Source organism: Microtus pennsylvanicus, chromosome 8 (genome assembly GCF_037038515.1).
Source record: "Microtus pennsylvanicus isolate mMicPen1 chromosome 8, mMicPen1.hap1, whole genome shotgun sequence".
Lineage (NCBI taxonomy): Eukaryota > Metazoa > Chordata > Mammalia > Rodentia > Cricetidae > Microtus > Microtus pennsylvanicus.
In genome coordinates, this window is record NC_134586.1 from 56844699 (window position 1) to 56868439 (window position 23741).

Below are 23741 nucleotides of genomic sequence, written 5' to 3' on the forward strand. Positions count from 1 at the left end.
GCCAGGCTCACTCCAGCCCCCTACCCTGAGGTAGAGTGGTAGACCAGATGGGTTAAAGACTAGCCATGGGTGTTAGGCAGGTAGAAGCAAACTGCAAGTCCTATGCCCAGGAGACTGTGCCTGGGCCCAGCTGAAGCAGGCAGACATGCCCCATGAGTCCCATCCTGAAAGCCCCCATGGGTCTCTCTGTTAATTAAATACATTTGTTTGGTAAAAGCAACTAAAAATACTTGCAGCACCAAGGCTGCAGGAGAGGAGCAGGCTAATTAGCTCCTGGCTTGTTTGGGATCTTAACTATATTTCCATACCAGTGAGACGCCCTTCTTCCTAACACCTTCTTGCTGGGGTGTCCCTCACCCCAAGACACCAGGGATAGCCTTGGCCACCCTGTGTATGAACCCCTGGTCTTGTTCCTCAGCTACACTGATCCTCAGGTTTCTGTGTGCCCCCTCACCTCACCTTCACAGACCTCAGGTGATCCATGAAAGAGTCCCAAAGTCCTGCAGCTTGGTGGTGGGCACTGTATCCCACATGTACCCTACCACTAAGTTTTGGTGTCTGGACTAATAGAGGAACCAAGACACCCACCTGCCCAGGTTGTCTTGTCCTATTTCTTTGTCCTTGGGCTGAGCTGGGTCAGTAACAGTGAGCTGGATCAGCCTTGGCTCAGTCTGACCAAACACTGGTTCTTGCAGGGCTCTGTGGGGAGGCGCTTGTTAGAGGGTGAGGTGGGTCTAAAAGTATTGTTGGCCTGCTTCACTGACCACCCTTGCTACCACAGATACTGGTGGACCTCGCAAACCCCAGTGGCAGGCCAGCCCTGGCTTATGAGAGTGTGGTGGCTCAGGAGGGCAGCCCTATCCTGCGTGACCTCGTCCTCAGCCCCAACCGCCAGTACCTCTATGCTATGACGGAAAAGCAGGTGGGTGCCGCTAACTGCTCAGCCATAGGCTGTCAGGGTGGCTGGGTTGGGATCCCCAACCAGAGAACCCCATCATAAGGAAACTGAGGAATAGCTTGCCTGGTGTCATGAGGCTGCTTCTTTTCTGGAGGTGCCCTATTGGCTATAAACCCTGACATATCACTCAGCAGACAGATGAGTGATGGCCTGTTCTAGGAAGTGTGTATGTAAGGGCTTCATGCCATCCATGTAGCCTCGGACTCCCTAGGACCTGCTCAGGAAGGCCCTTGTCCTCTCCCTGTGACCTCTAACCATGGAAGTTGGTGCCTGAATGGCAGCACTGTCCAAGCACAGGTGCCATTGGAGGCTTGATCTGACTCGTACTCTAGCTGTCTATAATGAGTTACGGCTGTGTTCTTTGTGGGGCTATGGCCAACCTGGCCTGCCTAGTTTTTCAAGGCTGTGTTCTTATGCGCCCAGCCTTACCAGTGTGGTGCCTATTCCATGCACACTGGTGTCCCCATAACAGGCACTAGTTGGAAGGAGCAGGCAGGATGCCAGGCTTGCTGACTAGCTCTTGCTTCTCAACAATTCTTCTGAGCATACTTGGTTCTGCCTCTGGAGTCTTGAGAGCTGGGGAGACCCAGAGTCTGTCTGCTCCTCTAAGCCCCGCTGGGACTGGCCCCACCCCTCTGAGCACTGCTGGGGCTGGCCCCAGTCTTCTTCCACTGACAAGTCTCTCTCCCTCAGAAGCACAGACCAGGAAGGAGCCCAGACAGGTGGGAGACAGAGTGGTCACAGCTGTAGGCCTCATCTGGCTATCTGTCCTGAATCTGTTGTCCCTTGGATCCACTTAACTGAGGCAGGGTGATACAGCCTGACTTGAGTACACTGTGCTCCTACAGGATGGGGACTGCAGGGACCTGCTGGGAGGCTGGGATGGGCCTAGCCAGGCCTCACACTATGATTCCTCTCCAGGTGACACGGGTACCTGTGGAAAGCTGTGTGCAGTATACTTCCTGTGAGCTGTGCCTGGGGTCTCGGGACCCCCACTGTGGCTGGTGTGTCCTGCACAGTGTGTGAGTCTGGGAGGTCTGGGTTGAAGGGGTGGGTGACATTTGGCCTGGTGGCCCTGGAAACCGTCTGTGTGTCTCTCAATAGTCATAGCTGCCCTGGAGTCACCTGAGGTCTCCTTTGACCCCATGACAAGTGATGGGAATGTCATAAGGTGGGGGCAGAGGAAGCCATGTCCTCAACCCAGGGACCCCTCTCTGGTGGCCCTGGGGACTCTGAATCTCTATGGGCCCAACCTGAGCACATTCTACCTACAGCTGCTCTAGGCAGGATGCCTGTGAGCGGGCAGATGAGCCCCAGCGGTTCGCCTCTGACCTGCTGCAGTGTGTGCAGTTGACTGTCCAGCCACGTAATGTGTCAGTCACCATGTCCCAGGTGCCGGTGAGTATGGCTGCTGGAAGTGACTGGGAGGGAGCAGGGGGTAGAGCAAGTGGGGCAGTCAGCCACTCACCTAGGCCTTCTGCCACCCGCCAGCTTGTGCTGCAGGCCTGGAATGTGCCTGACCTCTCAGCTGGTGTCAACTGCTCCTTTGAGGACTTCACAGAAACTGAGAGCATCCTGGAAGATGGCCGCATCCACTGCCGCTCACCCTCTGCCCGGGAAGTAGCACCTATCACACAGGGCCAAGGTGAGTGGATTCACTTCCTGCTCAGCAGTACAGACACAGGAGGAGAGGTCAGAGTGGAGGTGGGGACATTTGCTCTGTGTGTGATGAAACCCTGGTGGGGGTTCAAACACAGCACCTTTCTGCCTGCTATGGTCCAGTTAGTCACTCAATACCTGGCAAGTAAGTAGCCCAGTGAACCCACTTCGCCCAGCCTTCATGAGGAAGTTATATTCTGACTCCTTGCTGGCCACCTGAGGAAGGGATATCAGCTTCCTGGGGCCTAGGCCAGAGGTGTAATGGGCTGGCTTCCATCTGGGCACTCTTCATGGGTGTCTGGCTCTGTGGTCTATGGCCCTGGTACCTTAGCCTTTGTATTCTGCAGGAGACCAGCGGGTTGTGAAGCTCTACCTCAAGTCCAAGGAGACTGGGAAGAAGTTCGCATCTGTGGACTTTGTCTTCTATAACTGCAGTGTTCATCAGTCGTGAGTGTCCCCAGACCGTGCCCTTGCTACAGTTCCATCCCTGTGGTCTTGTGGCAGATACTTTGCAGGCCTGCCCTCCTGTGGCTAACATCCAGTCAAGCAGGCAGGATAAGCGGTCCCCACAAAAGCAGCCTGCCAGTAGAAGAGCTGGCTGGGCAGGGCCTTGAGGGTAGCATGGAGGAAGGCTGTGGCTGTGGAGAGCTGTTTTAGAAACTTGGTCAAAGAGTGAGATGTGACCTATGAAAAGGCCCGCTGGTCACCAGAGTGGGGCCAGGACCTCTGAGGGAGACTATGATCTGGGCCATTGTGGAGCTCAGACATGGCAACTCAGTGCCAACTTGGCCTGGCTATAGCTGCTGCACACAGTAGGACAGCCAGGCAATGGCTTCCGCCTAGTCCTGGGACTTCTGGCTGTTAGATGGAATCAGCTCTGTTTGCTGCTTTCCACCTTGGCTGTGAGCACCTCTCTTCGGGTACAAGGGAGCTGAGGGCAAACTATAGTCCATTCACTAGCCAGGGCACTGGTCAAGACAGGGTCCTTAGAAGGTCAGGGCAAGGGTGGGGATTTTAGAACTTGAACAGGTTTGACCTGGGAGGTGGGATTGGTTGGCTTCTCTGTCCTGCTTTTATTTTTGGCTTTCTCTTGTCCAGGAAGGGTAGATTGTCTTCAGAGCAGGAGACTGTTGTAGCCAGGCACCCTTGGAGTTGTTTGTCTTCAGGAGCAAGTCTGACCAGAACTGGTAGGGTGATCCTGGAGGGAAGGGAAAAGGTGTTTTCCAGAGGCCACAAGGCCGTCTTTACAAACTCCCAGGATTATGAGATGCAGATTGAGCAGCACCTGTCCAGGTGGAGCTGATTTGGATAGGACAGGTGGAGGTAGACTGAGGCTCTGAGTAGCTGGGGGAACCACTTGCTACCCGAGCCCATTGGAGTGGGCTTGCGGCATGTGCTTCTGTTGTCTTCGAAACACATTCTGGTTCTCAGTCATAAGGGCCAGTGGTCACTGTAGTGACCAGTGCTTAATGAAGAGGAAGAGAGCCAGAGTAGCCAAGACCTGTGCAGCAGGCAGAGGGTCTGGTTATCTTCTCTGCCAGGAACAGCCTTTGCAGAGGCGCTGGCACTCCAAAGAGTAACAGCACACCAGGACCCATGATGGAAATAAAAGCTACTATGCCCCTAGACCTAACTGTCCATTCTCCCCCTGCAGCTGCCTGGCCTGTGTCAACGGCTCCTTCCCCTGCCACTGGTGCAAATATCGTCATGTGTGCACCAACAATGCGGCCGACTGTGCCTTTCTGGAAGGCCGTGTCAATGTGTCTGAGGTAAGACTGGATAAGACTTCAGAAGTACCAGTGACCCTCAGGGTGTTACCCAACAATTCCCATAGGTGGCCAGGATACCTGTTGTACCCTATGAGGTGTGACCAAGGTGGGAACAACTTCCTAAATGTCATAGCCTGAGGGCAAACTGGGAACATTTGCTGGTGTCCTTGGGTGTCCTTTGTAATCCTTGGGAGACTGACTAGAGATTAAGAGCCCTGTAGAAGCCTGGGCTGGAGCAGCCTGACCAGCAGGTCTCGTGACAGTCCTCTTCCAGACAGCAAGGAAAGCTAACAGCAGAGCTGTGCGGGTTTCTTAAGCTCCACATGGTAATTGCTGCTGAATCTGACTGTATGCATGGCAGGCCACTCCTCCTGGAACCTGTGACACCTTGGGCATGCAGGCCTGCGTGGATGGGAAGCTGGGAAGGGATTAGGGTCCATGTTGGTGTGGGGACAGGACTTGAAGCAGGACCCATTCATCTTACTGTCATGGGGATGGGAAGGAAGAGGCCATGAATACTCCCACTTGGGTCTGTGGGGGCTGCAGTCCAGCTGGACTGGTCTAGAAACCTTGGCTGGAGGTCATTATGTATGAGTGGGGCTCCATGAGCCTGCCCTCCTCTGGACTTTCCCCCTTCCCCTAGTTGCTGGCCTAACATTCTGCTAGGATAAGGTAGTAGTAGAAGGCAGGATTCTGAACCTAATGGGGATAGGGGCTGTGACAGTGACTGAGAGCCAGGAACACAGTGGAGGGGTGGGGTGGGTTTTCTGGGAAAGTGGCATCCGGGGAACTGGATCACAGTATCCAGGGTAGGCAGCAGGAGCCAAACCAGGGGCCTTGGGAGCTGGCCAGGGTTGGACTGAGGCCGCTTCCAGAGAGGCCTGCGCAGTGCCCTGGAAAAAGCAAAGTGCTAGTAGAATGTGGGGGACCCTGTTGGTCCTGAGGCCAAGGTGGCCCAGGTTTCTTCTCTGATGTTCCTCTGATCCTGCCCTGACTAGCCCATTACCTCCAGGAAGTTTTATTAAACAGAGGAAATGTCGTCCTGGAGTGGTAACCTGCTCAGGTCCTCAGCGAAACCATGTGTGCTGAGTAGGATGGGAAGCATAGACACCTGGTTTGTCTGTATAGGGCTGGGGTCAGACAGGGCTCTTTTGGGGAATGGGTTGATCCCATGGGTGCTCACTCTTCTTTGCAGCTTTGTATGGATTATCAGGAGTGTTGTTTAACCACAGACTTAGCAAATGAAAGTCTTTGGAAACCCCGGAATAGACAGTGGCAAGCAGCAGCCCCCATCTCCCTGCCTCTGGCTCTGGGGGACTTCATGCAGGCTCACATATTCCTGTGACTTTCTAGCCCCAGGTGCTTTTCTGTATACCCAGATACTGGCCTGGAGATGGAGAGAGACCTGTAGGCACTCACCTGGCCGCCCTCGCTTCACTCAGGGCTTACTGAGCAGCTAGTGAGATGGGCAGCCAGGATGGAGTGGTTGGCCCTAGAAGGAACCTCGCAGAGGCTTGGTCAGCAGAGCTCATGCTGACAATCCCGGAGACCTGGGATGTCCTCTTAGTACCGCATTCACTGTAGGAGTGGAGAGGTGCAACTGGCCTTCCACAAGAAACCCGTCATGTGACCTCCCCAGTGGCCTGGTGGGCCTTACTCCAGTACCCAGGTGTCTGCCAGTCTCTCCTTGAGCTGCTGAGAAACAAGGAATTGGTGTAGACTTTCCAGGGCTGCTGGTCCCTGGCCCTGAACCAATAGATCAAAAGGGATCTATGACCTATCAGCAGGGCCTGAGGTACAAGTGGCTGGTAGGATTAATTCAGCTAGACTCTGTGTGCCCCCAGGGGGCCCCACTTAGCCTGGCCTGTGAGTTCTGGAATTCATAATTAGAAGATATGCTGCTGGGCTTGGGAAGAATACCGGAGTCTAGGTGAGGAGAAGTTACACCAGGGAGGCCTTCCGTCCTCGGTGTGGCCAGGGGATTGATAGCTGGAAGGGATTGTTGGGATAATGGGCAGGCAGCAGCATCTGGCCAGGGTCCATGTCTGCTCTCTGCCTGCTGTACTCACACAGGGGATAGTGAGCAATGCTGGACTCAACCTGGTGTGTTTTAGTAGGTGGATGGTAAACCCAGCTCAGCAGGGATGTTAGGGGCTCTAGGACAGGCTGAGCTAAGTTGGTTGTTCTCTCAGCTGGGTCCCATCACAGACCAAGTCTTGGGCTACAGTTAGCAGATGCGCCTCTGATGGTAGCAGCAGTGTTTATGTGGCCCTGCATACAGTGTCTCCACCAGGACTGCCACCTAAATTGGGGCTAGTGCCCAATGGATGGATACAGGGGCATGCCACAGACTTGCTCGGTGAGCCTTTTCAGATCTTCTGGGGTCAAACTGAGAGGCTGGGTCAAAGCTCAGGCCTTTATGGGCCCTGCGGAGCAGATCCTGGGCCTATATCCTGGGGGAGCCAAGGCAGCCCCCAGGGATCAGGCCTGTTTTCAGCATCCCTATTTAAAGCTGCTCCATGGGCTCCCACGGGGCACCTCCTCCTGAGGCTGCTGCCAGCCATGCTGCAAGCAAGCCAGGCGTTGCATCAGTTATTGTTGCTGAAACCCTGGCCCTGGGGGTGCCTGTTTTTCTGCAGGGCCCAGGCTATTTTTATATGCTCCCAGACCCCCAGCTGAGAGCCTGCTACCCCAGTACTCCATTCTTGGCTCCTGCTTTGGGTCTGTGCAGCTGTGGACCAGATGGGGTACCTGTGGCCCCAGAGAGTAGCGGGGTTTATGTTATGGCCAGGGTGAATAGGCTGACCTCTGTGAAGCTACAGCCTGGTGGGAGCAGGACCTAAAGACCACTGTCCCTGTGGTGCTCAGCTACAAAATGACACAAGGAGCCTGGGCTTTGTGAGCCACCACAGCCTGGGACACAGTGGAACTTTCACTTCTTGCTGGCCACCAGACCCAGCTCAACCAGAGCTTTGCTATCCCCAGGATTGCCCACAGATCCTGCCTTCTACCCACATCTATGTGCCAGTGGGTGTGGTGAAGCCCATCACCCTGGCCGCACGGAACCTGCCACAGCCACAGTCAGGCCAGCGAGGGTACGAGTGCCTTTTCCACATCCCAGGCAGCCCGGCCCGCGTCACTGCACTGCGCTTCAACAGCTCCAGCCTGCAATGCCAGAACTCCTCGGTGAGGGAACAGTAGGCGGGTAGGCAAGGTGGGGGTGTGCCATGCTCTGGAGTGGGCCATTGCCCACCCAGTCCCAGACCTGGTTTGTTAGGGAAAATAGGCCAGAATGACGTATGAGGCCAGGTGTGCCTCGGGAGGTTCAGGGGACTCTGCTGGCTCCTGGCCCACCACTGAGCCCTTGGGTGAGTATGAGTGGTGTAGGGAAGTGGGCTCATGGTGGCTCTGAGTTCCTTAGTGAAGTAGCCAGATACAGTGACCACTAAGGAACGTGTCCACACCACAGCTATCTGAACATCAGCAGGTAGCCTTGCTGGGTGTCAGGGAAAAACCCTTGGTGGAAGACTCATACCTCACAGTGACATTCCCAAAGTTGTCATTGAGCTCAGTAAATCTGGTGTTTGACTGTGGTTCTCTATGGAACAAACCCTTTTGGTGCACAGGGGCCCAAGCTCAGGTTCAAACTTTCCTCACTGATTACTGAGGCCTCATTTTCCCCTCTGCCCAGGAAGCTTATAGTCAGGAGGGCAATGAATTTTTTGGGATAGGTTTATGATCAGGTTGGCAAGGCATGTGTACAATGGATGATTGACAAGGCTTTAGTTGTCCCACACCCTGGTTCCAGCAGCCCTTAGCTGATAGTGGTCAAACAGGGCAGTGGTTGGGGTTAAATCGGCTGCCAGGGTAGCATGGGCCACAGGTTAGTGGAAGCACAGCTCTCTGCCCAGCAGGGAAGGCTGCACTCCCCCATTTCCCATGCTGTTGGTCACCTCCCTTCCTTCTCCTACTGGCTCCTCACATAACCTGTACCCCCCAAACACCCTCTGACTCTTATCACCCCTTTTCTCTTGCTTCTGCTTCCTGTGTCTCTTCACCCTTCATCTCCGCTGTCCCCTTCTCTGTAGACCCCCATTTATCTTCCCTTCAGCAGTGTTTAAAGGGAAGAGAGAGTATCAGGGAATTTGATAGGATCCAATTAAATTCCTTCAGATAAAATAGTGATGAATTGCTGAGCCACCCCTCAGAGACGTCAAGCTGCCTGCCTCAGCCCGAACACAAGACAGAGCCGAGGTCATCAGCTGCAGAAAGTGGGAGGCAGCTAAGCTTAGGCCCAGCCCTTGAGGCTGTTACCCTAAGCGCAGGCCAACCTAGGTAAAGTGGGTGCAGCAATCTTTGCTCAGGACAGTGGTCTTTTGATCTATGCTCAGGCTGTGGGGTCCCAAATACCTCACACCTCAGAAGTCCTGTCCTGCTTAGTAGACAAAGACTGGTGTTTACAGAGCTTTCCTGATGCTCAAGGGCCCAGCTAGCCCTACTTTCCCAGATGGCTGACTGAAGCTCTCAGCCAAGACTGCCCTGGTGTTGGAAGTGGTGTCTGAGGCAGCCTTGGAGGATAGGACTGGAGGCTGGTGATGGGTGTGGTTTCTTCATGGCTGCTGGAGATAGAGTTTGGTAGGAGGGAACAGGGCCATGGAGCCAGAAGAGAAGCCCTGTGTGAAGAGATGGGCAGAAGAGCTGTATGTGTTCTAGTTCATCTTACATGTAGTCAATTTCAGAGATGGTGAGGGTCCCCATAGGCGCCCTTGATCCTCTATGTGGCATAGAGGTAGTGACCCATTACCTCAAGCATGACCACTATGCCTTCTTCCAACAGTACTCCTATGAGGGGAATGATATCAGTGACCTGCCTGTGAACCTATCAGTTGTGTGGAATGGCAACTTTGTCATTGACAACCCCCAGAACATACAGGGTGAGTAGCAGGGCTGGTGGCCTGGGTGAATGGATGGCATATGGGTCCATGCTGACCAGCCTTCCTGTCACAGCCCACCTCTACAAGTGCCCAGCCCTGCGCCAGAGTTGTGGCCTCTGCCTCAAGGCAGACCCACGCTTTGAGTGTGGCTGGTGTGTAGCTGAGCGTCGCTGTTCCCTCCGTCACCACTGCCCAGCTGACTCACCAACCTCCTGGATGCATGCCCACCATGGCAGCAGCCGCTGCACAGACCCCAAGATTCTCAAGGTAGGATCTGGAAACCCGGTCCAATACCTGCCTAGCCCCACCCTTGTAAGCCCACCCACCACCTCCTCTCACCTGGCACGGTAGACCTTGCTGTGTCCGCCCCAGCCTCTACCTTCCTGCAGCTGTCCCCAGAGACAGGCCCTCGGCAGGGAGGGACAAGGCTCACCATCACTGGCGAGAATCTGGGCCTGCGGTTCGAGGATGTGCGGCTAGGAGTGCACGTGGGCAAGGTGCTGTGCAGCCCTGTGGAGAGCGAGTACATCAGCGCAGAGCAGTAAGGCAGACTACAGTGGGTGGTGAGCGGCCTGGGTGGCCTGGGGAGCCATTCTGCAGTGCTGAGCCCCACCATGCCCACAGGATTGTCTGTGAGATCGGAGATGCCAGCACATTGCGGGCCCATGATGCCCTGGTGGAAGTGTGTGTGCGGGACTGTTCCCCCCACTACCGAGCCCTGTCACCCAAGCGCTTCACCTTTGTGGTAAGCTCCACCCTGCTGCCCTCTACTTCTTGTTACCACAGAAAGTGTCGAGGGGTGCTGCAGAAGTCGGCCTGGATTCATGTCTAGTATAGCTCCTGTTGCCCATACCTAGACTGAGCCCAGCCACAAGGGAGTGGTTACCCTTGCCCCCTGGGCTGTCTGACTATCTGGGGACACAGAGTAAGGGACCCAGATGCTAGGGTATGCACCCAAGAGGGAATTCCCTCCAACAAATCATCTTCCTGCAGACACCAACCTTCTACCGCGTGAGCCCCTCCCGCGGGCCTCTGTCCGGAGGAACATGGATTGGCATCGAAGGAAGCCATCTGAATGCAGGCAGTGATGTGGCTGTGTCCATTGGTGGCCGGCCCTGCTCCTTCTCCTGGTACGGGGTGAGAGGAGTCAGGGGCCACAGAGCTTTCCTTCCTGGCTCTGCTGTCCCCTCCTGTTGCCTGGGTAACGGGTATGGAAAACCTGGTGGGGTGATCTCTATGGAAACCTAGAGGCAGAAAAGGTTGCCATGGAGATAGAGGGCCAGCCTCCAGAGTGGGAAGGGGTGTGGCCTGGCCTCAGTGGGTACTACTTACTGCCACGACCCTAGTCCCTCCTAAGGAGAAGGGAGACAACTCTCTTGCAAGCAAAATAAAAAGTATTTTTTAAAAGTTTAATAGAGAAAATAGACATCTTAACAAAAGCCTTGAGGCTTGAAGTGGATAATTTTAGATTAAAGATGATAATGGAACGGTCCTTTAAATATTTTCCTGTGGTAATTACCCGTTATCAGGCTAATCATTGGTGTTTGCAGCCTGGCGGCTGTGGGGCCTCCAGCCTGAGGTAATACAGCCAAGGGACAGGGCCTCAGAACAGGTATTGCCTTGCTGACTGTTAATGAAGGTGACCTGTGACCCCATTCCCCAGGACAACGTACTATTGCTAGGGGCAGGGCATTTTCCAGGTGTGTGTGCAGAGGGAAGGAGGGGCTGTTTTGTTCAAGGCCCCTTGGTGGTGGTAGATCTCTGTGTACAGAGGTCTGAGAAGGCAGTGCTGGCAAGTGGAAAGGGTCAGGTGTGTAGTTTAGTGTCTCTGACCTGAGCAGCAGCCTATCATCTGCAAGGTGTGTTTATCCCAAGCCTGGCAGGGTGGACTAAGATGGCTGACTGACGCTTTCGAGGCTTGGCCAGGGTCTCCTGAATAGCCAGCAGCAGGCAGGGTCCATTTCATCCATCTGCATTACAGGTTGTGTCATTAGGAAAATAGGGTGGAGTTCATGCCCGAGGGAGGTTCTAAAGCCAAGTATAGGTAAGACCCAAGATAGGGAGGCCAGCCAGGGTTCAGGGTAGGATTAGACACTGGTGGCCACTCTCGGGTCATAGCTGTCATCCCAGTAGCCATCTGAGTGAGGCCCATGCCTTTCCCTGGGAGCCAGTGCTCAGCCACCATGAAGAACTGCTGGTGTGTTACATGCCGCCTCACCATGCCCTCACCCATCCTGACTCCATCCCAGGAGGAATTCTCGAGAGATCCGCTGCCTGACACCACCCGGACAGACCCCTGGCAGTGCCCCTATTGTCATCAACATCAACCGTGCCCAGCTCTCCAACCCTGAAGTGAAGTACAACTATACTGAAGACCCCACTATCCTGAGGATTGACCCCGAGTGGAGCATCAACAGGTGGGAGACCTGCTGCGGATCCAGGAACCGGTCCCTTTTTCCCATTGCAGAGCTAGAAGCCCTTCTCCGTTCCTACTGTGGAGCTGGGGGCACCTCCCCATTCCCAGCTGTAGGTCAGGGAGTGCCTCTCCTGGATGTTCCATGGTGGCTTGCTCTGGTAGCTTCCTAAGTCAGTGGTTAATCCTGGCAAGAAGTGCTCTGGCTGAGCTTTGAACCACCTGCTCCCACAGGAAGAGGCTGTGTCTCTTTTGTACTTTTAGGCCTAGGGCATTGTCTGATTCTTCACTCCTTCCTTTAGTGGTGGGACCCTCCTAACAGTCACAGGCACCAATCTGGCTACCGTCCGTGAACCTCGAATCCGGGCCAAGTACGGAGGTGTTGAGAGGGAGAATGTGAGTGAATGCCCCATGCCTCTGGTCCCCTACCTCACCCTGTCCATGTGGGTATTGCCTAGACCAGAACTACTGCTGCTAACACCCCTGCTTCTGCCTCCCCATGCCTACTTGTCTGTGCTGAGGCCTTGAGGACGAAGTGGTCAGCTAGGGGTGAGCCTTGGGCTCTGACATGTCGGGCCCTCAGCCATCAGAGAGTGGACATCTTGAACATGTGTTCCCTTGATGCCTAGAGCATCCTCACAGGGAGCCACTATTCCCAGGGTGGGCTGTCATTGGGTAGCTGGCCCACAATGGGAGGGCTGGCCTGAGGTCCTGGTGCCTATGTCCCAGAGCTGCATGGTGTACAATGACACCACCATGGTGTGCCGGGCGCCGTCTATACACAACCCAACGCGCAGCCCACCAGAACTGGGAGAGCGGCCAGATGAGCTTGGCTTCATCATGGACAATGTACGCACGCTGCTGGTACTCAACAGCTCCACATTCCTCTACTACCCGGACCCTGTACTGGAGCCGCTCAGTCCTACTGGGCTCTTGGAGCTGAAGCCCAGCTCCCCACTCATCCTCAAGGTGGGTCTCAGCCACTGTGGCCTCCTGCTGCAGAAGCTGTGCTGAGATAGGCAGCTGGGGCCAGGGGACAGGCCCCAGGACTGCCTTCACTATACCCTGTTCCCTGCAGGGACGGAATCTCCTGCCACCGGCTCCTGGCAATTCCAGGCTCAACTACACGGTGCTCATCGGCTCCACTCCCTGTATCCTCACCGTGTCTGAGACCCAGCTGCTGTGTGAAGCACCCAATCTCACAGGGCAGCACAAAGTCACGGTGTGTTCCCCATCTCGCCTTATGCAGAGAGCCAGAAAATCCCTGTCACAGCCTAGCTGTGGTCTCCTGGAACCAACCTCCTGACCTACTAACCCTGCCCCCACTAAAGCAATCCTACCTCTGAGCTCAAATGCAGGCCCCATTCAGCCCTCACCATCTTCACCAATGTGAGTCCTGCTCACTAATGTTCCACTACTGAGTGCTCGTGCACTAGCTACCTGGGCATGTTAGCCATTCAGGTCACCTGCTGGAGAGATGTTACCCACAGGCAGGTGCTTAAGGGCCTTAAGGGCCGCTGGACAGAGGCCTCAAGCTCTGAGGGACTGATACCCTCTGAGCACGCATATCCCTTCTGGCAGGTGCGGGCCGGCGGCTTCGAGTTCTCGCCTGGGATGCTGCAGGTGTACTCGGATAGCCTGCTTACACTGCCAGCCATCGTGGGTATCGGTGGGGGTGGTGGCCTCTTGCTTCTGGTCATCGTGGCCGTGCTCATTGCCTACAAACGCAAGTCCCGGGATGCTGACCGTACCCTCAAGAGACTGCAGCTCCAAATGGACAACCTGGAGTCACGTGTGGCCCTTGAGTGCAAGGAAGGTCAGCAGGGGGGTGAGACCGAAGCTTGGGGCAGGAGGTATTGCTGAGGCAGTCACCACCACTGACCCTATCTTGTCCTACTAACTGGCTCTGGCTCAGTCCCAGGAAGGTGGCAGAGGCTGAGATAGTGGTGTTGAGAGAATTTTGTCCTAAACTAGGGAAACTGAGGCACAGAAAAGTACATTGGTTGGTTTCTTAAGGTCAGGACCAGTGATTCTAGTCAGACAGCAGGAAGGCTGGAACAGCGAAGGGTAAGGGGAGTCTCAGGAATGCTGCCCTTACCCCACATTGCCCCTGACCCCACACCTGGCCACAGCCTTTGCAGAGCTACAGACGGACATCCATGAGCTGACCAGCGACCTAGATGGTGCCGGCATACCATTCCTTGACTACCGTACTTATGCCATGCGAGTGCTGTTCCCTGGCATTGAGGACCATCCTGTACTGAAGGAGATGGAGGTAGGACTGCTAGCTCAGAGGTTCTGGGGGCTGCTGGGCAGCCAAGGGCATGACCGGTGGACAGCCAAGGGAATGCGGGCTGGTATGGCCTTCCAGAGAAGGTTAGGGAGTATGGGGTCAGACACACATTGATGCCTGCTCAGGATTGGGACCCTAAGCTCTGAGGCAGGGGCCTGATTTCTGGACAGGTGGCTTCCTCTGGGTGACACTAGTATCTGTAGTGCTTCAGGAGGCAGAAAGGAGATTCTAGGCATAGGGCAGTGCCCCAGGCCTCACCCAAGCTAACTGCCCGTTAGCCTGGGATCGTGGTTCCTCTCCATGCCTAGGCTCTGTGGTACTTTCTACAGTTCACCTGCCCGGGTCTCTTGGAGGATCTAGGTGCTGAGCTCCACTGTGCAGTGTGGGCAACCTGGCCTTTTCCCTGCCTTAGCTGTCAGGACCGTGTGCCCCCCAGGTGCAGGCCAATGTGGAGAAGTCGCTGACACTGTTCGGACAGCTGTTGACCAAGAAGCACTTCCTGTTGACCTTCATCCGTACACTGGAGGCCCAGCGTAGCTTCTCCATGCGTGACCGTGGGAACGTGGCCTCCCTCATCATGACAGCCCTGCAGGGTGAGATGGAGTATGCCACGGGCGTGCTTAAGCAGTTGCTTTCTGACCTCATTGAGAAGAACCTGGAAAGCAAGAACCACCCCAAACTGCTGTTGCGGAGGTACAATGACAGAAGCCTGGCCTGTGGGTATGGTCACTATGGGAGTCGGGACCTGTGCCTGCTGGATGGTAGAAGTGACTCCATTCTCCTATCTGCTGCTTTTCCCGCAGGACTGAATCAGTGGCAGAGAAGATGCTAACCAACTGGTTCACCTTCCTTTTGTATAAGTTCCTCAAGGTAGGTGGCTCCACGTAGGGCCAGCTAAGCCTCGGGCCCAGTGAATGGAGAGCAGGGGTGGAGTGGGGCAGAAGCCAAATGTCCACGTGGTACAAAGGCCAGAGCCCAGGTGTGAATGTCCCAGCCCAGCAACCCAGATCCCTTGCTCCTGTTTCCCGTGCTGACCCTTGCCTCCTCCAGAAGTAGGGTAGGCATTTACACTCTGAAGTTAGTGCGCAGGCTGGAGTTTGGAAATGAGCTTGGATCTCTGTTTGATGCCTGGAGCGAGCTGCCAGGCTCAGGATGGGGACTGCACCTAAACGGGCTTCTGAGGGTCTGACACTGGCCCTCAAGAGCTCTGTGTGCAGTCTGTGGTAGAGTGTGAGTCCACACTAGGCTTCTGGCTCCCTAAAGCCCTCAAAGCCCATCAGGTGCCAGGGTGGGTTGGTTGCTGAACTGCATTATCATAGTCTTGAGAAGCTTTCTGGTTTCCCCTAACCTCATGGCCAATGGGATAGATGCCGCAGATGGTGACAGTCTGTCACCCAGGTAGCATAACCTGTGCAATCAGCCCTGGCCAGTACTCTGGATACAGTAACTAGCAGCGCAGCTGGGCAGAGATGGACTGGTGCCAGTCCCTGGACAGTCCTCTCCCAGTAGGCTGCTGCTGATCTCTGACTGGCTGACCCAGAAGGGTCGGCACATGATTCCTCCCTGGTGGGATGTCTTTGCCTGCTGGCGGGGGGGGGGGGGGGGGCTGAGGGGGAAGTAGGTAAGAGATGGTAGTAAGAGACAGCAGTGGTTGTGAGGAGTGAGTCAGGAGGCCTGAAGGACCAGAGATGCAGCAAAGTGACCTGGAGGTACAGGGGCAGCTGGGGAGAAGGGAGTCTCTGTGCACAGCAGCCCCGTGATAGTTAATGGGCATATCTCCTATGACACTGCTGCCCTGTGGACAGTTATTTACATGCTTGTTAAAGTAGACTCTGTGGACCAGAAGAAGCAAGGCAGAGCAAAGGCTAAGGCATTCCAGCAGCTGTGCCTGTGCTGGGTCTTGACGCGTGCTGGCCCTGTTTGACCCTCATTTTCCACACCAAGGAGCGGGTGCAGTCTACCCCACTGAGTCTCAGATCCTGAGCCAGCTCTGGAGTGCCGACTGCTACAATGTGGGGAGGCCAGCTGCCTCTGGTGGAGCTGGCCCTGCAGCTGTCACTGTGGGGCAGAGGGAGCTGAGCCTGTCAGATGTCTGGGACAGCCTCATGGAGGAGCATTGGCCTCACAGGGCACTCAGGCATGTGGGAATGATGTTGGGGGTGGGGGACATGACAGCTGAGGGAGCAGCAGGAAGAGGGGTACAAAAGGGAGGAAGCAGAGCTTAAGGGAAACAGTGGGCCACCCTGCCCCAAGTCTACTCTTAGGCCCTGGGCCGGGAGCTTGGGGTTTCCTCTCAGCTCTGGGTTTTGCTGGGCTGTGGGAACTGAAACTCCACATACCAAGGCCAGGCCACAGGCGGCCATGCTGGAGCCTTGCTCCTGGAGACTGACCTGCCCCAGGAGTAGGCCCAGTTGGCCTAGGCCTGTTCCGTCTCTGTCTGTGGCCACTGAGCCACACATAGGCCTCTTACCAGGCTTTGCTGTGTGGTGCTGCGAGAGGATGCCCTCAGTGCCTCCCTCCCTGAGCTGGCACCAGACCCTCCTGCTGCCATAGTTCTGCCTTCTCTGGCCTCTAAGGCTTGTGGCACATACTGCATAGCTTTCCAGAGCTGTTGCTCTCAGTCATGAGACAAGTCCCTCCACCCTTCCATGGCTCAACGGCTGGTCTCTCTTTAACATGCTAAGACTTAAAAACTGTTTTATTGGATTAAAATACACATAATTAAAAAATTCACCACCTTTTAAACTTTTTTAAATGACATTTCTATTTCTTCATTCTGCGGGTGTATACCACCGTGTGTATGTGCAGTCAGAGGACAGCATGCAGGAGTTGGTTCTTTCCTTCCACCCTGGGGGTCCCAGGGAGTGATCTCTGTTGTCAGAGTTGGCAGCAGGTTCCTTTACTTACTGAATCATCTCACCAACCCTTGTCTTATTATTTGAGGTAAGGCCTCCCTAAATAGCCCAGGCTGGCCTCAAACTCATGCCCTTCGTGCCTCAGTCTCCTGAGTGTCTATGTGTACAGGTACCTGCCATCTGCACTGTTTGTCTTGTAAACCTGAACTCTGCCATCATGAAATGTTTCCTATCCCTCTCCTTCCCTCCACTGTACCCCTTTGTAGTTTCTGCCTCTGAAGCAAGTGGAATCGTCCATTGCAGCCTTGCATGGCTGGCTAAATCCACCCACGTGGCTGCAGACCTGTCTGTGGACAGGTCTATATGACCCTGCGCAGCCACCGGGCTTGCCTTTGGGTCAGTTGCTTGTGGTTAGCTACAGTCCACAGTACGCAGTAGAAAACCATTGGAGAAGTGCAGGTCATAAGCCACTCTGAAAAGTATGAATGGTTTCTTCGTACAGCTGGGATGTCCGCCTCTGGCCTGCATAACCGCACCACACACACAGCTCAGTTTGTACTAGGGAGGAAATGCATGGGGGTTTGGTCTCAGGCTTTATGAGTTTGCAATGGGCAGGGTCTGAGCCCAGCACCTGCCCCACAGATCACTGGTGATGAGAACGCATGAGCCAGGTAGTTTGCTCTGCCTGTCACTACGCTGTCAACAACATCTGTGGGTAAAGGGGCAGCGCTCGGCTCTGGTGGTCACAGCCATATTCAGTGTGCGTCATCCTAGGCAGGTTTCTGAAATGAAGCAAATGTCCATAGGTAGAGGAACAGGTTTTGTTCAAATGTTTGTTTGCGTTCTGGCTGCGTTGTCACTCTGGTCTGCAGTTCTGGCTTAAGTGATCCTCCTGCCTCAGCTTCCCATGCTGTGAGTAGCCTCACCCGTCCTGAGTGCTTTTCCCAATAAGGTCTGGTGCGGGGGCACCTCGCTCCTCAGGGCTTTCTTCTCTGTCACCCCCCCCCCAGGTAGGGCTAGGCCCACGTTTGCAGGTAAGTTGGCACCTGGTATTTGCCCTTTTGGTAGGTGCGTAGTGTTCCACAGTGTGACCACTGTGTTGTCAGCTTCACTGTCCTCTGTCACATTGGCAGGTGTTAGGAGAATCCGAATTCTTCCCCAACACAGCCAGCTTCTGGTGTAGCTGTCTGCTGTGGTGGGCTTCCAGAGTGACCATAGGTGACCAGGCATACTCCAAGACTCCTTCCTGGCCTGGGGGCCACTGACTCCACCATAGATGAGCACATGTGGATGGATAGCAAGCTGCTTCAGCAGCATTTATTAGCAAGTTAAACCTCCTCTTGATCGGCCACTTTCATCTTCTTTGAAGCAACATTTGCATGTTTTCTAGAGTTATTTTCTTTAGTATATGGTAGGTTTGTTGTTGTGTTGGTCTTGTTTTAAATAACAGCATCCCATTGTTTGCAGCTCCTAGGCTAGAGATGCATGAGGTAGCGATCTGCCTTGCCTTCCTTGCAGATGGGCAAGCTGCTGCTCTGTTGCCTCTCTGTATGAAAGGGCCATTCTCTCCACCTCAACAGGGTTGAGAGGAAGCTGAGGCCCCACATTCTCCTTGTCATGGGACAGGGAAATAGGGCCAGAGAGAGGAAGGCCTTGGGCTTAGGACAGCTTCTTTCTGGGCCCACCTCCTTTCTGGGCTCTCATCTCTGATTGCTCTTTCACAGTCTTGGCAGGCCTGGTGAAAGCGATGGTGTGGGCTGGCAGGGGGGAATGGCTGCCTTCAGGGTCTGGTGAACTGCCTGGCTGAGACGGAGTTTTGCTAAGAAGCCCTGGCTTTTCCAGGGCAGATGCATTAGGGTTGGGTGGGTCTACATTCAAGGCTTCGGGCATCTTGCCTGCCTCCTCTGCTCTTTTTACTGTGCTTAGGAACCTTAGGGCAGACATCTAATCTGGGGAATGTTATGAGGTAGTGTTTGCTGAAAGAGGCAGCTTTGATGGCTCTGAATCCCAACCTGCTCCCCCTCCCTCCTCCTCCCTGGCTGACTTAATGAAGCCAAGTTTGCAAATGAAACATAATTTCAAAGACAGGAGTGTTGTCGGAAGGTCTCGGATGATCTATGCTCCTGGCCGGTCCTTAGCAGCTGTCTCTTTAATTACCTCAGATGCTAACAAGGGTCTAGAGCATCTGGGTCCAGGAGCAGAGTCACTGTGGGCTTGCCAAGGACCCACCTGGGCCACCTCCTGCCTGGGCATTCTCAGCCACCCAGTGGCCACTGTGACGAGTGATGCCAGCAGGCAGGGGTGGGCATTCAGGGCCATGGGACCACCCTGAGTTCCAGCCAGCTGCTCCCCTCCCCTTGCTGAGTGATGTGAGCTTTTCCTGTGATAGCTTCTCCTTCATTCAGCTCACTCAGCAGTAATTAACTCCCAACACTGTGCTGCGGCTCTCAAAACTGCCTGCCTCAATCCAGGACTTGGGAGAACCTAAAGGGGGTTTAGTGATGGGCAAAGGCTCCGGGGTGGGGCCTAGATATGATTCACACTTGTAGTGAGGGGAGCCAGATGACAGTTGCTGGAGGCAGGGACAGTGCCGGGTCTTTACCAAGTGTCCAGAGGCACCCCAGTAGCCCCCATTTATTCTTGGCATAAGGCTGTGGGTTCCTTTGCCCCTTGGTGGTGTGGAGCCTCAGGAGTCAGTGTGTTTCTGTCAATGATCATGTGAAGCAGGGTGTTAGTGGGGTGCTGGACTTGTATCTAGGTGGGTGTCTAGACATCCAGGAGATCCTGATCACACCTGGTGTGTACCGAGAGCAGGGGTCCACCTGCCTTGCTCTTCCTTCCATGAGCGTGTTGTCCATGCATGCCTGCCCTTAACTGGTACCTCATCCTTATCAAAGATTTCCATATCTGTGTCACAAGGACACTGGGGTTGTTGCTCACTAGATTGCCTCACCCGGTGTTGGCTTCAGAGACAGGCTTGCCTCATGAGAGGAGAGATGGAGCTGTTGGAAGCAACTCAATAGCCCTTAAAGGGCTGACTAGGTCCTGGCCCCAGCTCACACCCTACCATCTACACAGGAGTGTGCTGGGGAGCCGCTCTTCATGCTGTACTGTGCCATCAAGCAGCAGATGGAGAAGGGCCCCATTGATGCCATCACAGGGGAGGCCCGCTACTCTCTGAGTGAGGATAAGCTCATCCGGCAGCAGATTGACTACAAGACCCTGGTGAGCCCCCAGTCCTGGGTCTTCCCCTTCGAATGACACTGAATTGAGTGAGCAGGACTGGCAGAAGCAAGGGGTGGGGCTAAGGCTGCCATACCACCCTCCTCACACACAGACCCTGAACTGTGTGAACCCCGAGAATGAGAATGCGCCTGAGGTTCCTGTGAAGGGGCTGAACTGCGACACCGTGACACAGGTCAAGGAGAAACTACTGGATGCTGTATACAAGGGTGTGCCTTACTCACAGCGGCCCAAGGCTGGGGACATGGACCTGGGTGAGTAGCAGGCCAAGTGTCCCTGTGCATTCAGATCAGAAGCCAATCCCCTAGTGCCAGTTGTCCTGTTGGTAGGGGATGCTTACCAGAAGGCATCCAACAGAAAGTCTGCAAGGGAGATGACAGGGTAAACTGGGGTCTGCAGGCCAGGGTAAAGTGATGGAGGAAAAGAGGCAAGCCATGAGTTTGATATTCTCTGTGAAGTCAGGGCTGTCAGAGATGAGGGGACAGGCCTTTGCATTGGGGGAAGTTGAGAGAGGGGATCCTGTGGCAGACTTGGCTGGAAAGGCTGAACCTGGATCTGGGTGAAACAAGGTCTACCTCTTAGGCTCATCCAGGTAGCAGATGAAAGGCCAGCCCATGACTGTACCACCTCTGAGCCAGTGAATGGAGCTCTCAGTGGATGGAGGGGCCTCAGCTTGTTACTCTATGCAGGCTCTTCCCCCAAGTGCAGAGCATGCCCCTCCCTGCTGTCATGGCTTCCCCACTCCTTCGTTCTGTGTACCAGCAGAATGAGGAGCTTGGGTGGGAGGGAGGGAAGGAAGGAAGGCCACCTCCAATACCCTACTTCCTGTAGAGTGGCGCCAGGGCCGCATGGCACGCATCATCCTTCAGGACGAGGACGTCACCACCAAGATTGACAACGACTGGAAGAGGCTGAACACACTGGCTCACTATCAGGTGACCCTACTGTCCAGGGACCAGGCCACCCAACTCTGAACACACTGGCTCACTATCAGGTGACCCTACTGTCCAGGGACCAGGCCACCCAACTCTGAACACACTGGCTCACTATCAGGTGACCCTACCGTCCAGGGACCAGGCCACCCAACTCTGGAAGTTTTTTGAGGGAAAACTTCCCTTAAACTGGAACATGCCCAGCCAGGTGTGGACTGTGCCTTGCCTAAGGGATTATATGCTCTGGAACTGTCTTGATGGGAGACTCAGAGTGGTGGCATGATTTGCCTCCAGGGGCAGAACGAAGGGTGTCTTCAGGTCCCCCATGTTAGGCAGGACATCTTGGCACCCTGGTAACTCATATCTTTGACATCTGCTCACAGGTGACAGATGGCTCATCGGTGGCACTAGTACCCAAGCAGACATCTGCCTACAACATCTCCAACTCCTCTACCTTCACTAAGTCTCTCAGCAGATACGGTGAGGGTCTAGCAGGGTTGCGGCCAGGTGGTGGGCGGTGGACCTGGATTGGATGCCTTCTTCCTAATGTTCTGCCATAGTGTGTTGGATGTCAGGATTAACGTGCTGTGGCCTGTCACTGGACTCTTGGCCTTCCCTTCAATTCTGAAGCAGTGTCTTTCCCCATAGACTGTAACCAGGCAGCCTCCTGCTGCTCATGTGGCCACAGTGGTTATTCCCAACATGCCTGGAAGGAGGCTTGGTGCCCCAGAACCCGAGGGAAAACTGTTTGGGTGGGGCAGGTCTGGCCACGGGTAAGGGAAATGGCCCTGCCAGCTGACAGGCTATTCCTGCAGAGAGCATGCTGCGTACAGCCAGTAGCCCCGACAGCCTACGCTCACGAACACCCATGATCACGCCAGACCTGGAAAGTGGCACAAAACTGTGGCACCTGGTAAAGAACCATGACCACCTGGACCAACGCGAGGGTGATCGTGGCAGCAAGATGGTCTCTGAAATCTACCTGACAAGGCTGCTGGCCACCAAGGTAGGTGTATGGAGGTAGGCCAAATTCAGAGTTCCTGCAGACCTGTCAAGGTCATCTAGGAGGTTGGTGCCCTGGACAGCTCTGAAACTCAGTACCTCACCCTGCAGGGGACACTGCAGAAGTTCGTGGATGACCTGTTTGAGACCATCTTCAGCACAGCGCACCGTGGCTCTGCCCTGCCTCTGGCCATCAAGTACATGTTTGACTTCTTGGATGAGCAGGCCGACAAACACCAGATCCATGACTCTGATGTGCGCCATACCTGGAAGAGCAATTGGTGCGACTGGTGATGGGCATGCACCAGGGATGGGACTGCTATGGGCAAGGCAGAGTGGGCCAGGCCCTACAGTGCCAGGATCGCCCTGCATCCTGTCACAACCCTACAACTCTAAGTCTACAGGAATTGCTTGGGTGAGGGGCTGCCATACAAGAAACAGCTTAGTGAGCTCGAGCCAATTGATAACATAGAGGAAATGATATTCCTAGCATAAGCCTCTACTCAGTGATGTGTAATGCTGCATCTGGGGATAGAGATGGCTCTAAAAGACCACTCTGAGATCATGTGGCATTAAGTGTGGAGCTCTATACAGCAGGTAAGAGTTGAGGCCACCCCGGACTCCAGTGGGTTCACTTCTGTGCTTCCCATGGCTACTGTTGTGTCATCCCTGACCTACCTTTTCCTAGCATAGACCACCTACGCTTGTGAACCAGTCTTAGCTGCCTGCAGCCTAGCCATGGGCCCCACAGCCTCTTGCCGCTCAATATTCTTTGGTTTTGGCCTACAGGCATAGTTATAGGCTTCTGTGTGCAGCCCTGACCCTGCTGGCTCTGCCCATGTGCGGTCTTGTCACCCCCATAACTCACAAGTTTAGAGGAAGGCCACTTAGCCTGAAGACTGGTCCCTTGGCTTTCCTCCCCAGCAAGGTGGTATGCTATCTCCAGACCCTTCCTTCTTTAGGACCCTACCCTACTGGAGGATTCCCACCAGAGCATACCCATACCTTGTCAACTCCTTATTCCCTGGAGCTGTGCTCTGGCCTCTAAGTCCAGTCAGTCATCGGCTTCCCTAGTCTCCTGTCCCTCAGCATGCTATGCTGGATGGCTCTGGCCTCAGCACAGAGCCCTGTGCCCCTTCTCTTCCCTCTCACAATTCCTTTTGGCTTTTATCTGCTGCCTCCCTCCAGGACTGTGGGAGCTTAAACCTCAGCTCCATCAGTGCTGCCTGTCAGGGACCAGCACAGGAGGGACTGCTGTGTGGCAGCACTGGCCGGGATCGCTCTGCTGTATGGAATCCTCTAGATTTACTCTAGAGCAGCTGCCTCAGCCATGTGGAATTACCACTTTTTTGGCACATGCCTATGGTCACCAACAACCTCAGTCTTCACTTCTAGTTTCTGTTTGAACAGCACGTGTGATAATTGGGTGCTTGACCAAGGCTGTCTAAGGTGTTGTGGGGCATAGAGGGTAGGTATTAAGACGGTCCTCAGTCAGGGGCTGAGCACAGAAGCAGGGATATAAGCCAGTGTGCAGATGTCAGCAATGCCCCCTGCACGTAAGCTAGACATGTGGAATGATGCTCTGGGAGTTGCCAGGTTGTAGGCAGCTTGTCCTGTCTGGCCTGTGGGGTAAGGGGCTTCCCCTGCCCCACTTGGATATGTGGACATCTACTCATTCTCTGG

The 23741-nt window shown here is 54.7% G+C and overlaps 1 protein-coding gene across 1 annotated transcript in view; it reads left to right on the top strand.

Moving 5' to 3' along the window:
- The window catches only part of Plxna1 (plexin A1), a 46249-nt gene that overhangs the window by 17582 nt on the left and 4926 nt on the right, over positions 1 to 23741 (top strand). The window contains exons 4-29 of the mRNA XM_075983529.1: positions 782 to 922; positions 1880 to 1980; positions 2233 to 2356; positions 2450 to 2603; positions 2965 to 3064; positions 4272 to 4386; positions 7372 to 7572; positions 9224 to 9320; positions 9394 to 9587; positions 9710 to 9861; positions 9945 to 10065; positions 10314 to 10450; positions 11570 to 11737; positions 12036 to 12129; positions 12463 to 12702; positions 12812 to 12955; positions 13315 to 13549; positions 13866 to 14008; positions 14463 to 14719; positions 14830 to 14896; positions 19960 to 20106; positions 20219 to 20378; positions 20956 to 21059; positions 21440 to 21536; positions 21872 to 22062; positions 22170 to 22339. Of these exons, the coding sequence (XP_075839644.1) occupies positions 782 to 922; positions 1880 to 1980; positions 2233 to 2356; positions 2450 to 2603; positions 2965 to 3064; positions 4272 to 4386; positions 7372 to 7572; positions 9224 to 9320; positions 9394 to 9587; positions 9710 to 9861; positions 9945 to 10065; positions 10314 to 10450; positions 11570 to 11737; positions 12036 to 12129; positions 12463 to 12702; positions 12812 to 12955; positions 13315 to 13549; positions 13866 to 14008; positions 14463 to 14719; positions 14830 to 14896; positions 19960 to 20106; positions 20219 to 20378; positions 20956 to 21059; positions 21440 to 21536; positions 21872 to 22062; positions 22170 to 22339 (3854 nt within the window). The remainder of the gene's footprint in view (positions 1 to 781; positions 923 to 1879; positions 1981 to 2232; positions 2357 to 2449; positions 2604 to 2964; positions 3065 to 4271; positions 4387 to 7371; positions 7573 to 9223; positions 9321 to 9393; positions 9588 to 9709; positions 9862 to 9944; positions 10066 to 10313; positions 10451 to 11569; positions 11738 to 12035; positions 12130 to 12462; positions 12703 to 12811; positions 12956 to 13314; positions 13550 to 13865; positions 14009 to 14462; positions 14720 to 14829; positions 14897 to 19959; positions 20107 to 20218; positions 20379 to 20955; positions 21060 to 21439; positions 21537 to 21871; positions 22063 to 22169; positions 22340 to 23741) is intronic.